Here is a 17,168-nt window from a genome sequence, read left to right on the forward strand (position 1 = left end):
TTCTTTTCTCCATAAAGAACAGTAATAATCTTTTTACTGAACTGTAGCTATTTAAAGGCCTTTGCTGATGACAGTTGACAAAACAGTATTATTTGCTTATTTATCTTGCTGTTCCAGGAGCTATCCCTGGGCTTCTTTTGCACAAGGGTAGCACTCTACCCCTTGAACTACTGCATCACTTCTGGCTTTTTCTGTGATTAACTGGAGATAAGAGTCTTACTGACTTTTCTTCCTGGGCTGGCTTCCATCATGATTCTTGGATCTCAGCCTTCTGAGTAGCTACGATTACAGGCATGAGCTGCCAGCACCTGGCGACAATACAGTATACCTGTACTGAAATGGTATCAAGAGAGGCACAAGACTAAAGGGACAAAGGGTGCACAAATGCAGTCCTGTGCAACTTATAGGCAGGGACAGGAGGGAGGAGCAATGGGGAAAAGGAAAGGAAGGGGCAACATTGTCCAAGAAGCATGATATTACCTGACTTACTAGAATTGAACCCCTTTGTATAATTCTTATTAATTAATAACAAAAAAATTAACTGGGGGGAAAAAAGGACTTGCTTAGGCAGTTTCACATGTAAAAAAAGGCATCAAATATTTAATATTAGAAACAAGTGCTATGATATAACACTTTGTAGAAAACATTTGAAAAGTAATGTCTTTCCATTGGAATTCTTCTAAAGGTTCAAAGACTCTCAATGGAGGATCTGATGTCCAAGATAGTAATCAGCTGCAACACAATGGAGACAGCAATGAAGAAAACAAGGACAACCATGAGGCCAGCAGTAAAAAAAAGTGAGGATATACCTTAATGGGTCTTTGTCTGTTTCTCTCATTTACATGTTTAATCATAGTACTGCTCCAAGATTATTTCTAAAGGGCTTCATTTATTTAAGTTCCTACATTGCTGGAGATCAAATTCAGGATCTCAACCACACTTAAGACTAAAGTGTTCTACCCATGGCTGTAGGGGTTAGACTAAAGTGTTCTACCCATGGCTGTAGGGGTTATATTTTAATCAGTGAATTCAATAAAGGCAAGAATAGCAACAGTTTATGTAAAATTAATTTGCCACTATATTCAAGGAAATTGTGCTAGGTAGCAATACAATTTAAGAAAAATTACTCTCAGATGGAGACTGGTGGCTCACACCTGTAATCCAAGCTACTCATGAGTTGGAGATCTGAGCATCGAGGTTCAAAGCCAGGCCTGGCTGGAAAGTCTGAGACTCTTGTATCTCCAACTAACCACCAGAAAACCAGAAGTGGAACTGTGGCTCAAAGTGGTAGAGCACTAGCCTCCAGTGGAAAAGCTCAGGGAAAGCATCCAGGCCCTGAGTTCAAGCCCTACGGCCCACCAAAAAAATTAAATAAATAAATACTCTCGCTGGGTGCTGGTGGCCCACTCCTATAATCCTAGCTACTCAGGAGGCTGAGGTCTGAGGATCACAGTTCAAAGCCAGCCTGGACAAGAAAGTCCCATTAGACTTTCATCTCCAATTGACCACCAAAAAATACAGAAATGAAGGTGTGGTTCAAGCGATAGAGTACTAACCTTGAACAAAAAAGCTCAGGAACAGTGCCCAGGCCCTGAGTTCCAGCCCCCCAATTGGCCACTCCCCCCAAAAAATTATTCTGATTTTTTTAAAAATTGAAACTTTCATAGTTCGCTGAATTGTGAGGAAAATATATTAAGAACTAACAACTGTTTTATACTGTAATCCTACCCTAAATAACTAGCTATTTAGTTATGTAAACTGTAATCTTAGTTTTGTTCAAGTATTTGAAATTTAGTATCTTCTAATTCTGAAAATAGGGGAAATCTCTTTCTATATTTCTCCCATTTTATTGTTTGATATTGATAGCATAGATCCATTAAAAAGCATGATACTTTTGTTATTTTACTTGATCTGTGTAATAATTTGGGAAGATACAACACAGTAAAATAAAATTTTGAACAAGGGTTTCTTTTCATGATTTTAAAAATAGAAGGCTCATATTTAATAGATTTTAAAGGAGATTTTACACCTTTTCCCCTCCTTTAGGCCATCTGGAGAAGAGAGAGAGACTGAAATATCGCTCAAGGATTCCACACTAGATAACTAGGTTGACCTGGACTATAAAGAACATATGAGAAGTTTGTAATAGTTTTCATTTGAAATATTTAGACTGCTGAAAGTTTTTAATTTTGTAAGCATAGGTTTTGATGTTTAATACTTAAGTTTTGAGGGAGAAGATCCCTTTATCTTTGTTTAAAAGTAATTGAACATTATTGCTAATTGTACTTGTGCAGTATTAACAACTACATTATACAGTAAATGTGTGTGTGTGTGTGTGTGTGTGTGTGTGTGTGTGTGAAATCCATTTAGAAAATGCTAAACTGCCTTTCCAGACATGGTTGTAGCATATTTTCAATTAGCGTGTCTATGTTAATGTGTAATTGATAGTAGAACAAGGTTACATTTTTAAACTGCTACTTGTATAAATCTTTCCTCTTTTCCCATATATGATGGGTTTTGTGGCGTTTTTACGAACTTGGATTTATCAGACTGTCTTTTCACTGTGTGAGTTTTGTAGAAGTTGAGCATTTTTATGGCTGGATAAAATGTTACTTCTATACAAGTACTCAGTCTCTCCTTTATCAAAAGTTAATTTTAATCTCAGTTTACATTCCCTGCTTTGGTAGCAATGTGTGGTCTGTATACCTTTTTGTATGACTCCTCAAGTTAACTTTTGAAGGTAGTTTAGTTCTGGCTAGGAATTCAGTGATATCACATAAATTCCTGACAGAACAATGGGGTACATATAGGGATGAATCTGGCTTTAGAGTTCAACTATCTTAAGATCTTTTCCACAAGCAATAGTAACAACAGAAAATGAAAGAAGTTTTTTTTTTTTTTTTTTTTTGGTAAATATCCTTTTAGGGCTGGGAAGGTGGCTCAGTGGTAGAGTGCTTGCCTTGCATGCCTGAGGCCCTGGGTTCGATTCCTCAGCACCACATAAGCAAAAAGAAAAAAGCCGGAAGTGGCGCTGTGGCTCAAGTGGTGGAGCACTAGCCTTGAGCTGAAGAGCAACGCCCAGGCCAGAGTTTAGGCCCCACGACTGGACCAAAAAGAAAAAAAAAGAAAATACCCTTTTAAGTTACTAATTCAAAAAAAAAAAAAAACACTCATTACGGAAGTCACAAAGTAATTTTTAATTAGAAAAAAGGCAATCCCTAATGCTTAGGTGGTTAATAAAAGTGCTATGTTAGGAAAGTAACCTATTGAAAGCATGGCTATATTAAAAGGGAATTGGTATTTAATTTTTATACATGTAAGGATCACAAAAGGTAGAAAGATTACTCTAAGGTAGTACATTATATTTATGTATATGGACTCAAGCACAGTGAACCAATGTTATTACAAAATTTAAGATTAAAGAATGGCATATCTAAAATACTTTGGATATTAAGTTCTTATTTTGAAACTATATGAGAAATGTTTGTGGCATTTATTATGCTTTAACTTCGAGAATAATTGTTTTCATTGGCACCAAAACTTTGAATTGGTAAAATTGGAGTTATGCCTTTGAAAGATCTTAAAACAGAACTACTGTTTTGCAAAAACTCTAGTTAAGCCATAGTATTGTGTGAACTTCTTTTGATTAAAAATTTTTTCTATCAAACTTAGTAAATTACTCTTGCTACTTTCTAAAACAAGTGAAGGAATTTTGGTTTGCTAAGGAAATAATTTCTTAATTAACTGCTGCTTAGAGATATAGTAAGCTGATGATGATAAAGGTAGTATTTTTAATTTTTGTTCATATTGTACATTCTTCCATGATCCAGCTGAATGATTTGTTTGCATAGGCTTAATAACTATGCTCTAACCAGGGATGTCTGTTTTGTTTTCTTAAGCCTAGTTACCTGTTGTTTTTTTGTTTTGTTTTTTAGTTCATGCAGGTAATGGGGCTTGAACTTGGCCTGAGAGCTGTCCCTATGCAGTTTTGCCAAAGGCTAGCAGTCTGCCACCTGAGCCACATCTGGATTTTTGGTAGTCACCTGGAGATCAGAGTCTCATAGACTTTCTTGCCCAAGCTTACTCTGAACCTTGAGCTAAAGATCTCAGCCTCCTGAGTAATTTAGGATTACAGATGTGAGCCACTGGCACCTGGCAACAGTTGCCATTTTTTAATTTTGAAATTTGGTCATAGTCTGATTCACAGACAGAGCTCTTAACACACCAAGAACTTTAAGAAACATTGGTTCTACTTAGTTTTATGTGGCTGGGCACACTCCTGTAACCCTAGCTACTCCAGGCTGAGATCTGAGGGTCGCAATTCAATGCCAGCATGGGCAGGAAAGTCCTTGAGACTCTTACCTCCAATTAACTACCAGAAAACCAGAAGTGGTACTGTGGTTCAAATGGTAGAGCACTAGCCTTGAGCAGAAAAGCTTAAGAGACAGCGCCCACTTGCTGAAAGCAAGCCCCAGGACCAGCACCAAAAAAAAAAGTCACTGAGGTTATTTCAATGAAGTCCTCAGATTTCAGCCTCCTCCCGAGTACAATTACAGGCCTCAGTCACTAGTGCCCACCTGTTTCGTGCTTTTTTAAAAATCACTGGAAAACATATTGAAGAGCAAGAATTGTCGACCATTTTCTCAGCAGTTTGGAGAAATTTCAGATGTATCTCTAGATTCAAAGAACCTGATTAGAAGCTTGTATATAAAAATAATTTGAGGGCTGGGAAGGTGGCTCAGTGGTAGAGCGCTTGCCTTGCATGCATGAGGCCCTGGGTTCGATTCCTCAGCACCACATAAGCAAAAAGAAAAAAGCCGGAAGTGGTGCTGTGGCTCAAGTGGTTAGAGTGCTAGCCTTGAGCTGAAGAGCTGAGGGACAGCGCCCAGGCCCAGAGTTCAGGCCCCACAACCGGACCAAAAAAAAAAAAAAAGAAGAAAAAAAAATTGACCAGGGTACTTTAAGCCATACAACTATTATGTTCCCTGTTTTTGCAAACTCAGTGATAACAGAACACTAACAATGTTCCCTACTTACGCTAACTTACCTGTTTAAGATGTTATGGCAAGGTGAGATCTGCCATGAAATCTTTAACAGAACAAAGGCTTCTGTAACTCTACTAGCACTTCACTAGTAAGTTTTTAAATATTTTTTTGGTCAGTCGTGGGGCCTGAACTCTGGGCTTAGGCGCTGTCTCTGCGCTTTTCAGCTCAAGGCAAGCACTCCACTGCTGGAGCCACAACGCCACTTCTGGTTTGCTAGTGGCTTATTGGAGATAAGAGTCTCAAGGAGGGGCTGGGAAGGTGGTTCAGTGGTAGAGCACTTGCCTTGCATGCCTGAGGCCCTGGGTTCAATTCCTCAGCACCGCATAAGCAAAAAATAAAAAGCCGGAAGTGGCGCTGTGGCTCAAATGGTAGAGCGCTAGCCTTGAGCTGAAGAGCTGAGGGACAGTGTTCAGGCCCCATGACCGGACCCCCCCCCCCCCCAAAAAAAAAAAAGAGTCTCAAGGACTTTCCCTACCTGGGCTGGCTTTGAACCATGATCTTCAGATCTCAGCCTCCTGAGTAACTAGGACTACAGGCATGAGCTACCAGCGCCCGGCTGGTTTTTTTTTTATGTATTGGAAATAGCAAACCTATATTTCTGAGACCCCAAGAAATGAAGAATCTACTACTATATGCTTATATTGTTGTGTTATTCTCTTAACAGTGCTGTTAGAGACAACTGTCCTTTTCCTAAATAAAACTATCAATGTCTGAAAAGGATTTTGAAGCTAGAGAGAGATGTTTAAGGGAATACTATTGCTTTTCTGTACAGTGGTCTTTTGCACATGTACTCATCATTATACGAAGAACTAATTTCTAACTATGGAGGTATTGATAAATTCCCTATTTTAGTATCTGCTTTTGCTTCTTACATTGATAGATGTAAAAGCCATGGTATATTTACTAAAGTTGCATTTCAATAAAGTCTTATTTCAGGGATTTTATAGTTCCAGAATGTATAAAGTTAGGCAATTGTTTTGACATGAATTTAATGGGGATACCAGCTGCCATAAATGATCAGTAACATATTGGGCAACATATTGTTCCTTGTTTCTCAGTTTTGTTAGTAAATAGGTCTTTGACAGTGTTAGCCCCAAGAACTAGCAGAACAAGATTCTCAATCATAAAGAAGTATAGTATAGTAATGTTTTATCTAATACCTAAGTGTATTATCTAATCTGTTGTAAGAAGTGAAAACCAATCAAAAACAAACCAACCGTTCTAAATTATTGCAAGAGCTATAAGAAATACAATATTAATAAAGGAATCAAAATAATTTTTTACCTGTAAACTTCTAGGACTTGGGTAAATCACTCATCTTAAAGCTGTGATTTTTTTTTCCAACAGAATTTTCAGTTTGATCAATGTTAGCACCATTGGATACTTGAATGTAAGAATTTAGGCACAAAATAAGGCAGCCATTGAGGGGTGTCTAGTCCTTTGTGCTAATCCACTAAATGTGAATGTGAGCACCCTTAGACATACCAGAAACAGGATGTTGATATATGAGTCCATGAAAATACCTTTACTGTCAAATCTTTTAAACAGGCTTTGTAATGGTAAGATGTTCTTAGCCATTCAGAGAAATATGGAATTCGGCTGGATGTAAATATATAACCTAGAAGAGAAAAAGTGAAAATTGAACATTTAAAATATTTTAAGAGGACTGGGAAGGTAGCTCAGTGGTAGAGTGCTTGCCTTGCATGCATGAGGCCCTGGGTTTGATTCCTTAGTACCACATAAGCAGAAAAGCCGGAAGTGGCGCTGTGGCTCAAGTGGTAAGAGTGCTAGCCTTGAGCTGGAGAGCTGAGGAACAATGAATGTCCAGGCTCAGAGTTCAAGCCTCACGACTGATCCCCCCTCTCCCCCACCCCCCCAAAAAAAATTTTTTTTAAATGTACTAAATTTTATAACCAAAAGGGTTTCCACAAGATTTTGATCAGGGGATTTATTTATGTTCCCTTTTGAATGGAAAAAGGAGTAACTATTATAAAAGGGACCCAAAAGAACATACTTAGTATTATTGTCCAAGAATGAGTAAGCCAGAAGTAGCAATCCACAAAACTTGCCCCTGCATACCTCCATAGTAGTATAAAATCAGTTACTGGTTTTGTTTTGTTTTGTTTTTTAATATTAAACTTGGAACATAGGGCTGGGAAGGTGGCTCAGTGGTAGCTTGCAATGCAAGAGGCCTTGGGTTCGATTCCTTAGCACCACATAAGCAAAAAGAAAAAAGCTGGAAGTGGCACTGTGGCTCAAATGGTAGAGCGCTAGCCTTGAGCTGAAGAGCTGAGGGACAGAGCCCAGGCCCAGAGTTCAGGCCCACAACCGCTCCCCCCCCAAAAAAAAAGCTGGAAGTGGAGCTGGAGTACAAAAAGCCCAGAGACAGAACCCAGACCCTGCATTCAAGCCCTAAGACTAGCATCCAAAGAAAAAGAGCATTGTATACTTTATTTCTATATAATAAAAACCTATCACAAGAACCTATTAGAAAATTATATTCATTCCTAATTTTGTGTTTATGAAATAATTTGCTCATTTTTAACTTCTTCCTGATTTTCCCTACAGATATTTGAAGGATCTTTACCTTGGAAGCTTTATGGTAGAAGGTGTAGCTCTCAAATTCTTCAAAGAAGCTGGGCGCCAGTGGCTCATGCCTGTAATCCTAGCTACCTGAGGCTGAGATCTGAGGATCACGGTTTAAGGCCAGCCAGGGCAGGAAACTCAGTGAGACTCTTACCTCCAATAAACTAAAAAAAGCCAGAAGAGGCACTATGACTCAGATGGTAGAGTGCTCTGGACAGTGCCCAGGCCCAGAGTTCAGGCCCCACGACTGGACCCCCAAAAAAAAAAATCATTCAAAGAATTTTCAAAATACTTCTAATACCTGATTTATCATTAATTACATTCTGTCCTTAGCAAAAACAAAAGAACAACAAAAACCACTAAGGATACAGAATAGGCAAGCAATGGATTGAGAGAAATGAATGAGAATTGTGTATCTGCCCATATACATAATTAGAATATATAAAGCACTTCTATAAATCCATTAGATAAAAACAACCCAAATGAAAAGCACAAAATAAATATATTTGGAATAAATAGTAAAAGATATTTCAAACATTTGGTTTTTGTTTTTGTATTAATTAAAGGTTCCAGGATCAACATAGGGATAAGCAAGGAATTCCCCCAGTTTGTTGCCAGCTGAATCATAGTGGAGCATTCGGAAGCAAACATCACAAAAGAAACATGGGTCCTCTGGTGCAAAACTGTCATTGTTCGTCACCCACCTGTAATTTTTTTAAAAAAAAAGAGGTGTGCATCATTTTTTAATGCTACAGCATGATGTAATATGTAAATAAAACATTTCCACTAAGTCAAAGAGGCACCTAACAATGAGATACTGTTTCTCTAAGATTTCCTTTAAGGATAAGTAGAGGAAACTACAGATGTAGAGGAAAAGATCATACATGTGCTGCAGCATAGCTGTCCTGCTGACATGGTCACTTTCTTTCAATAGGCCACTTGAAAACCATGTTTCCTAGCTGTCTTAATTTAACTTTATTATATGCCCTTGTTTTGTTGGGGGGACAAGGTCTTGCTAAGTAGCCAAGGTTAGCCTTGAAATCAAGATCATCTTGCTGCCATTTCCCAAGTGCTGAGAATGTATGTCACCATGCCCAGCTAGCATTTTTCTGTTTTTAATTGATGTATGTTTATAACTGATCAAGATAAAGCATTCATATTTCCTTGAGCATTTACCATTTCTGAGCTCTTGAGAGCCTTCTAGTTCGTCTAGTTAATTTGAAATGTATCAAATTATTGTAGACACTCCTTATTGTGGGGTAAAAAAATCACAAATCTGCATGGCACTCTTGTTCAGGGGCTATGGTAACCTGCATCGTTCCAAGTTTATATGCATGCTACCAAGGCAAGCACTAATTTCTTTTGTTGTTGTTGGCTGTGGGGCTTGAACTCTGGGCTTGGGCGCTTTCCCTGTGCTCTTCAGCTCAAAGCGAGCACTCTACCCCTGGAGCCACAGCGCTACTTCCGGTTTTCTGGTGGTTTTATTGGAGGTAAGAGTCTCATGGACTTTCCTGCCCGGGCTGGCTTTGAACCTTGATCCTCAGATCTCAGCCTCCTGAGTAGCAAGGATTACAGGCGTGAGCCACCGGCACCCAGCTAAGCACTAAATTATTTTAAAACTGGTAAAATATAGTACTGGCTAATTTGGAAACAATTTAGTATTCTAGGATGTTTGCCTTTTAATATCCTTTCATTTTAATTTCAACTACTTTGTTTTTCTTTGGGGGGGAGCAATACTGAGATTTGAACTCAAGCATGTGCTCTACTGCTTTGTTCACCATCCCCTTTTTGTATTAGTTATTTTGTACAGAGGGTCTCACTTTGTGCTTAGGCCAGCCTGAACTGCAGTCATCCTACTTATTTTCCCTTATCATTGGGATAACAGGTGCATGCCATCTCTGTCAGTCATTGATTGAGCTAGAATCTCAAACTTTTAATTCCTTGGCTGGCCATGAACTGTGATCTCCCCAGATCTCTGCCTGTCAATTAGTTAGGATGGTGATTGCTGTTTCTTATGGCTCTTCTTAACCCAAGGCCAGATGAAGACACTTATTTTCTATTGCTGTAAATAGTTTTAAAACTTTCACCAATTTGCCATAATAATGTAAACATACAGACTCATATAAACACTACACTTTGGGCAGTATGGAGACTTGAACCCAGATACTGTGCATGTTAGGCAACTATTCTATCACAGAAATACACATCTGTCCCCCATCCGCTGCCCCCAACCCCCACATTGCCTAAGACTCATACTTCCCTTGCCTCAGGCTCAAATTACCTAGGGGTTAGAACTGTGTGTCACTACACCATACCAAAAAACTTTTGTAATTATTTTGACCTCATTGTATGGAATGTGCTCCATTTTTTCACTAAGGAAAAGCTGTATGGTGGGTGGAGCTGGTTTTGTAAACTCTGGTCAAGAGGCCACCTAGATATTTCAACCCTGAAGTTATACATATAATCTAAGATAAAGCTCTATCCATCTATCATTTTGTTTAAAATAAGACCCTGGGTTCAATCCTTAGTTTAAACAAAATGCTCTATTTTAACCTACTAAACTGACTAGTGCTTTCCCTGTTAGATAAAGGTCCTTACAATCTCAAGGCAAGATTGCTTAAATACAAAATGGAAAACAAGTGCTCAAAGTACTTAATTTTTAGAGACAAAAAAAATAGGTACCACTCACCTAGCTGTGTACATTTTACACACAAAACATTTTCTGGTCCACAGCCAGTGCTTTTTAGTAAGAAGTGGATAAAGTTTTCTATCCAAGCAGTCGTCATGATGCACAAGCCTATCATTTGTGAGAAAATGGAAAATATTTTGGTAAAAACTTATGATATATAAAACATTATGTGTACTTCAATATTAGGAACCTAAGATTCTATTTTCAAGTTTTAGTTACAAAAGATTTAGCTAAACTGACTTGTTATACCAAGTTTGACTCACCTGTTGCATGAAATCCTTTCTTCCAGCAATATTTTAGATTATACAAGGTGTTTTTGTTTTTGTTTTTGTTTTTTGCCAGTCCTGGGGCTTGAACTCAGGGCCTGGGCACTGTCCGTGAGTTTCTTTCGCTCAAGCTAGCATTCTAACACTTGAGCCACAGAGTCACATCCAGCTTTTTCTGTGTATGTGGTGCTGAGGAATCGAACCCAGGACTTTACGCATGCTAGGCAAGCACTCTATCACTAAGCCACATTTCTAACCGCAAAGTATTCTTTCATGTGAGCTTGTACATCTCTCATGCTAAAATATTATTACCCTCTAAAAAGGAACTACTGTATACAGCATTTTTTTTTCTTTTTCTTTTTTCTTTTTTTTTTTGTGGGTCATGAGGCTTGAACTCTGGGCTTGGACGCTGTCCCTGTGCTCTTCAGCTCAAGGCGAGCGCTCTACCACTTGAGCCACAGAGCCACTTCCGGTTTTCTAGTGGTTTATTGGAGAAAAGAGTCTCATGGATGTTCCTGCCCCAGCTGGCTTTGAACTGAGATCCTCAGATCTCAGCCTCCTGAATAGCTAGGATTACAGGCGTGAGCCAGCGGCGCCCGGCATACAGCATTTCTTAAATGTATGACATTAGAGAATCCTTGCTTTAACACTCAGAACCTTTACTTAAGGAACATAGTTGGAGCCAGAATACTCAATGATGTTTTTCCTAGCTTGAATGGTTATCAACTTGGCTCTTTTTTTTCTTTTTTTCCACTATTACTATTATTAAAATAGTCTAAGTCATTAAAAATCCAAGTCAGGCTGGGAAGGTGGCTCAGTGGTTGAGTGCATGCATGAGGCCCTGGGTTCGATTCCTCAGCACCACATAAGCAGAAAAAGCTGGAAGTTGAGGGGAGGATGGGATGGGAAAGGGAAACAAAGGAGGAGGCTTCAACGCTTGATAAGAAATGTACTCATGGGCTGGGAAGGTGGCTCAGTGGTAGAGTGCTTGCCTTACATGCCTGAGGCCCTGGATTTGATTCCTCAGCACCACATAAGCAAAAAGAAAAAATCTGGAAGTGGCACTGTGGCTCAAGTGGTAGAGTGCTAGCCTTGAGCTGAAGAGCTAGGGGCCAGCACCCAGGCCCAGAGTTCAGGCCCCATGACTGGACTCCCCCCCCAAAAAAAGAAAAGAAATGTACTCATTATCTTGCCCATGTAATTGTAACCCCTCTGTACAGTATTTTCACCAAAAAAATTTTTTAAATTTAAATTAAAAAAAAAACTGGAAATGGCACTATGGCTCAAGTGGCTCAAGTGGTAGAGCACTAGCCTTGAGCTGAAGAGCTGAGGGACATTGCCCAGGCCCACGAATAACCAAAAAATAAAATAAAAATCTATGTCTGGCTTCTGGTATATATATATATATATATATATATATATATATATATATATATATATATATATATATATATATAACATGAATTGGTGGGATTTTAGTTTTAGGTATCAGAATTATAATACTTTTTTGTTTTGTTCTTTCTGTTGTGGGGCTTGAACTTTGAGTCTAGATGCTGTCTGAGCTCTTTTGCTCAAGGCTAACAATCTACGACAGTGCCACTTCCAGTTTATTTTTGAGTAGTTAATTGGAGATGAGAGTTTCATGGGGACTTTTCTACCCAGGCTGGCTTTGAACCATGAACCTCAGAACTCAACCTCCTGAGCAGCTAGGATTACAGGTGTGAAGCACGGGTGCATGGCTGAAATGTTTTAAGAAACTATGTAAAAAGTAACTACTATATACTTCACATGTATGATAACATTCAAAAAATTAAACTGTAAAAAGTGGAAATTAGCCTTCACCCTGCCACTAATCAGCTGCACAGCTTCAGACAAATCCCTTAAAACATTATGTGCCAGGGCTGGGAAGGTGGCTCAGTGGTAGAGCGCTTGCCTTGCATGCCTGAGGCCCTGGGTTCAATTCCTCAGCACCATATATAAGCAAAAAGAAAAAAAAAAAAAGCCGGAAGTGGCGCTGCGACTCATGTGGTAGAGCGCTAGCCTTGAGCTGAAGAGCTGAGGGACAGCGCCCAGGCCCAGAGTTCAGGCCCCACGACCGGACCCAAAAAAAAAAACAAAAAAACATTATGTGCCAATTTATATTCTTAATCTGAAAAATGAAATCACCTATTAACCTAAATATTTCTTGTCCTAACACTTGACTTAATTTTTTTTGGAAGAAAATCATACTCAGCTGCAATAGGGGGCTGGGAAGGTGGCTCCGTGGTGGAGCGCTTGCCTTGCATCCATGAGGCCCTGGGTTCAATTCCTCAGTACCATATGAGCAGAAAAAGTGGGAAGTGGTGCTGTGTTTCAAGTGGTAGAGTGCTAGCATTGAGCTCAAGAGCTGAGGGACAGGGGCTGGGAAGGTGGCTCAGTGGTAGAGTGCTTGCCTTGCATGCCTGAAGCCCTGGGTTCGATTCCCCAGCACCACATAAGCAAAAAGAAAAAAAGCCAGAAGTGGCACTGTGACTCAAGTGGTAGAGTGCTAGCCTTGAGCTGAAGAGCTGAGGGACAGTGCCCAGGCCCAGAGTTCAGGCCCACTACTGGACAAAAAAAAAAAAAAAAAGAGCTGAGGGACAGCGCCCAAGCCCAGAGTTCAGGCCCCACAATTGACAAAACAAAAAACAAAAAAACCCCACAAAATACTGCAATAGAAGGACAAAGGAGTTCAAGGAGCCAGTCTAGTCTACAGATCAAGCCCACTGTCTTACCCATAAAAAATGATTAAACTTCTGGTAGTAATATGGAATGTCATTTAATAATTAAATTACCTATAAGATGAAAATGAAAATGACTTTTTAAGTCACTAATAAAGATTTCTCAGCAAAGTCAGTTTTATCCTTAGAACGATACCTTTTATAGCACTATGCCTATACTACAAGCACTTAAGGAAACTAAAACTATCAATTTTTTTTACTTGTTTTCAGCCACACTTTATGTACACTGAATAAACAATCTACTTCTGAGCTACAATGCTAGCTTCTCTCTATCTTACATTTGCTACGATGCATATAAACTTTAGTAACATTACCAAAACACAAATTCTGTATAAAAAAAAAAAAGTTCATATGAACATGAGGTTTATAAGTTCTGACTCTTACAAATGCTTTCTATGCTTAACGTGTGTGTGTGTGTGTGTGTGTGTGTGTGTGTGTGTGTGTGTGTGTGTGTGTGTGTGTGTGTGTGTGTGTGTGTGTGTGTGTGTGTGTGTGTGTGTGTGTGTGTGTGTGTGTGTGTGTGTGTGTGTGTGTGTGTGTGTGTGTGTGTGTGTGTGTGTGTGTGTGTGTCCGTCCCTAGGCCTGGGTGCTGTCCTTCAGCTCAAGGCTAGCACCCTACCATTTGAGCCACAGCGCCACTTCTGGCTTTTTCTGCTTATGCGGTGCTGAGGAATTGAACCCAGGGCCTCATGCATGCAAAGCAAACACTCTACCATGGAGCCAACTTCCCAGCCCCTCTATGCTTAACTTAAAAAAAAAAAATTTAGCTACTCAACTTTGTTATATAGCTAGAACTACTATACTTTTAATTAAGTAATGTTTAAATTATGACAGTACTACTTATTTAAGCCCATCTCTTTAGTAGACATTTTTCTGGTTGGATATAATGTAGTGACTAGTTTGGTTCCCAATTTTCTGACTCAACAGTGGACGACATATGTTAAAGCATCAGTGGAGGGCGGGGTGCCAGTATAATCATAGCTACTCAGGAGGCTAAAAATCTGAGGATCTAACGTCAAAACCAGCTCAGACAGAAAGTCCCCAAGACTTGAACAAAAAAGCTAAGGAAGGTTGTGAGGTTCTAAGTTCAAGGCCCAGTACTAACACACACACACACAAGCAAAGCACCAACAGAGCTCTCTAGGTTCTATTTTTCTCCCAAGTCATGCTTCTCCGTCATGAATTCTCAATGCACATGGCTCCAGGTTCCCAGCACATTGTGCTCTAGGTCTGCTACGTGGCTATCAAATGAGAATTTCATTTTCCCATGAGATCTATTATTTCAAATGCATCCCACATCTTTACTATGTTTTACTCTGTAGAAGCTTCCTAAACTAAGTGAGTTGCATGGGCTAAATTTTACATCAGTCACTGAAACTATAAAGAAGTAGAAGCAAGCGACTTTTCCAAAATCACTAATTCTTTGTGCTCATTTAATAAAAACATGGGTATATCATTGCTTTAATAAAGATTTAAAATGGTTTCTCAAATGGAATTAAGCAATAGAGCTGGGCCTATTCCTTCACACTGATCCTTCTTAACTGGTATTTCTTAAATAAGGAAATGAATAGCTTTATTCATGAGAAAGAGTATCAGTTATATCAAATATTAAACTAATCCCCAAATCTCCTCTTAACTATTTTAATTCCTTTCCAATTAAAATCTACCAAAGCATTTAAAACTCTACATTTGTCAAATATTAAAATTATTCTTCTTTTCCTCCAGTTTCCTTTGATCTCTTACATTTTGGCAAAAGGACTAGCGCCTCAGAATAAGGCTAGGGATATAGCTTAGTGGTAAAGCATTGCCAAGTACTTTTCCCCAGCTACACACACACACACACACACACACACACACACACACACACACACACACACACACACACACACACACACACACACACACACACACACGCGCGCACACACACACACACACACACACACACACACACACACACACACACACACACACGAAAAAACCCACCACCACAACCTCTTAGACATAGCCTAAGAATACAGTTGAAAATAGCAAACGGCCATAATAGGATACAAAATAGGTATGTGTTAAAAATATATAGACATTTAGTTGAAAATAGCAAACGGCCATAATAGGATACAAAATAGGTATGTGTTAAAAATATATAGACATTTAGCCGGGTGCCTGTAATCTTAGCTACTTAAGAGGCAGAGGCTCAAGTGGTAGAGTGCTAGCCTTGAGCTGAAGAGCTCAGGGGCAGCACCCAGGCCCAGAGTTCAACCCCCACGACCGACCCTCCCCCCATCACTCCCCCAAAATTAGACATTTAACCTAACAGTAATTTACTAACTGTAAAGCATTTCTTAAAGATTTTCAAAAGTTAACAACAGAAGATACAAATGGATGCAAAAAGTTGATTATTCCACAGAAGATATTTTTGCTGCTCCCAAGGCAAGTGACAGTGGTGATCTATTTTAATTTATAAAAACTACTTTTATAATATATTAGATAACAATAACAAAATGCTCTAAATGCTGCTACATACCTTATGTCTGTAATGACAATAACATGTTCACAGTCTCCCTGGTGACAGTATAAGTAAGGAAAGCCCAGTTTAATTTTTAGGTCGTTGAAGGTAAAATCTTCCATTCTAGCAGTATGCAACTTTCCATAGCCTCGATCATGGGATTCTGACCATTCAATGATAGTTCTGAGATGGGGAAAAAAGGCAAGAATGTAGCATTGTTCCAAAAAACGACAGTAAAGAGTTTGTACCTGCAGTATTTCAGATTATCTAGCTCACCCAATAAACTGGAGAGCTGCCATCTTGACAGAAAGACCATAGTGACTGACACATTTTCGGATTAAGAACACTGAATTTTCTTCATCTATCAGAATAATTCTCAAAGTGGGGTCCAGCAGATCAAAATTATCTTCAGAATTATATTGTCTGCCAAATTATCATCCACTCGTAAGATTTTTAGTGGCTGTGTAGACTAACGCTACTCTTCTCATTTAACTTTGGACAACATTTTTTTATACATAGCTTAGATTAATATTTTCATATTTCATAGTTTCAATGCTTAATATAGTAAGTACTAATAACTATAACCTACATATACTATATAGCTCTTTGGGGCCCTTAATTAAAAATTAAAAGTTGGGCTGGGAAGGTGGCTCAGTGGTAAAGTGCTTGCTTTGCATGCATGAGGCTCTGGGTTTGATTCCTCAGCACCACGTAAGCAGAAAAAGTCAGAAGTGGTGCTGTGGCTCAAATGGTAGAGCACTAGCCTTGAGCTGAAGAGCTGAGGAGCAGTGCCCAGGCCCAGAGTTCAGGCCCCACGACCAACCAAAAGACAAAAAAAAACAAGTTAATTAAAAATTGAGTTGAGCCGGGCGCTGGTGGCTCACGCCTGTAATCCTAGCTACTCAGGAGGCTGAGATCTGAGGATCGCGGTTCAAAGCCAGCCCGGGCAGGCGAGAGACCGTGAGACTCCTATCTCCAATAAACCACCAGAAAACCGGAAGTGGCGCTGTAGCTCAAGTGGTAGAGCGCTCGCCTTGAGCTGAAGAGCTGAGGGACAGCGCCCAGGCTCAGAGTCTAAGTCCCACGACCGACAAAAAAAAAAAAATTGAGTTGAGACCAAGTTTGAGAAAACTGTTAGAATATGAATACAATATAATATATTCAATACAATGAATACAATCCAATGAATACAATACTCAAGAGGCAGAAACCAGAGGTACTGCAGTACGAGGTCAGCTGGAACAAAAGTTGGCAAGACCTTCAACCCTTTTCTCAATCAATAATCCAGACAAGGTGACTTGCCCCTGAAGTCCCAGCTAA

The 17,168-nt window shown here is 39.3% G+C and overlaps 2 protein-coding genes across 5 annotated transcripts in view; one reads left to right on the top strand and one right to left on the bottom strand.

Moving 5' to 3' along the window:
- The window catches only part of Psip1 (PC4 and SRSF1 interacting protein 1), a 47,361-nt gene extending 45,007 nt beyond the window's left edge, over window positions 1–2,354 (top strand). For all 3 annotated transcript variants that reach the window (XM_070033136.1, XM_070033135.1, XM_070033141.1), the window contains 2 exons: window positions 686–797; window positions 2,047–2,354. In XM_070033136.1, the coding sequence (XP_069889237.1) occupies window positions 686–797; window positions 2,047–2,107 (173 nt within the window). In that variant the 3' untranslated portion in view covers window positions 2,108–2,354. The remainder of the gene's footprint in view (window positions 1–685; window positions 798–2,046) is intronic.
- A 3,177-nt stretch (window positions 2,355–5,531) lies between these two features.
- Window positions 5,532–17,168, bottom strand: part of Snapc3 (small nuclear RNA activating complex polypeptide 3) — a 46,315-nt gene continuing 34,678 nt past the window's right edge. Inside the window, exons 7-9 of one of the 2 annotated variants that reach the window (XM_070033143.1) lie at window positions 15,867–16,031; window positions 10,321–10,428; window positions 5,532–6,663 (exon numbers count right to left, since the gene is read on the bottom strand). In XM_070033143.1, the coding sequence (XP_069889244.1) occupies window positions 6,624–6,663; window positions 10,321–10,428; window positions 15,867–16,031 (313 nt within the window). In that variant the 3' untranslated portion in view covers window positions 5,532–6,623. Of the gene's footprint in view, window positions 6,664–8,114; window positions 8,336–10,320; window positions 10,429–15,866; window positions 16,032–17,168 lie in introns of those variants that run through there. The other variant, XM_070033142.1, reaches the window with a different exon arrangement.

The sequence above is a fragment of the Dipodomys merriami genome, unplaced genomic scaffold (genome assembly GCF_024711535.1).
Source record: "Dipodomys merriami isolate MVZ:Mamm:240054 unplaced genomic scaffold, mDipMer1.0.p SCAF_22, whole genome shotgun sequence".
In the NCBI taxonomy this organism is placed as follows: domain Eukaryota; kingdom Metazoa; phylum Chordata; class Mammalia; order Rodentia; family Heteromyidae; genus Dipodomys; species Dipodomys merriami.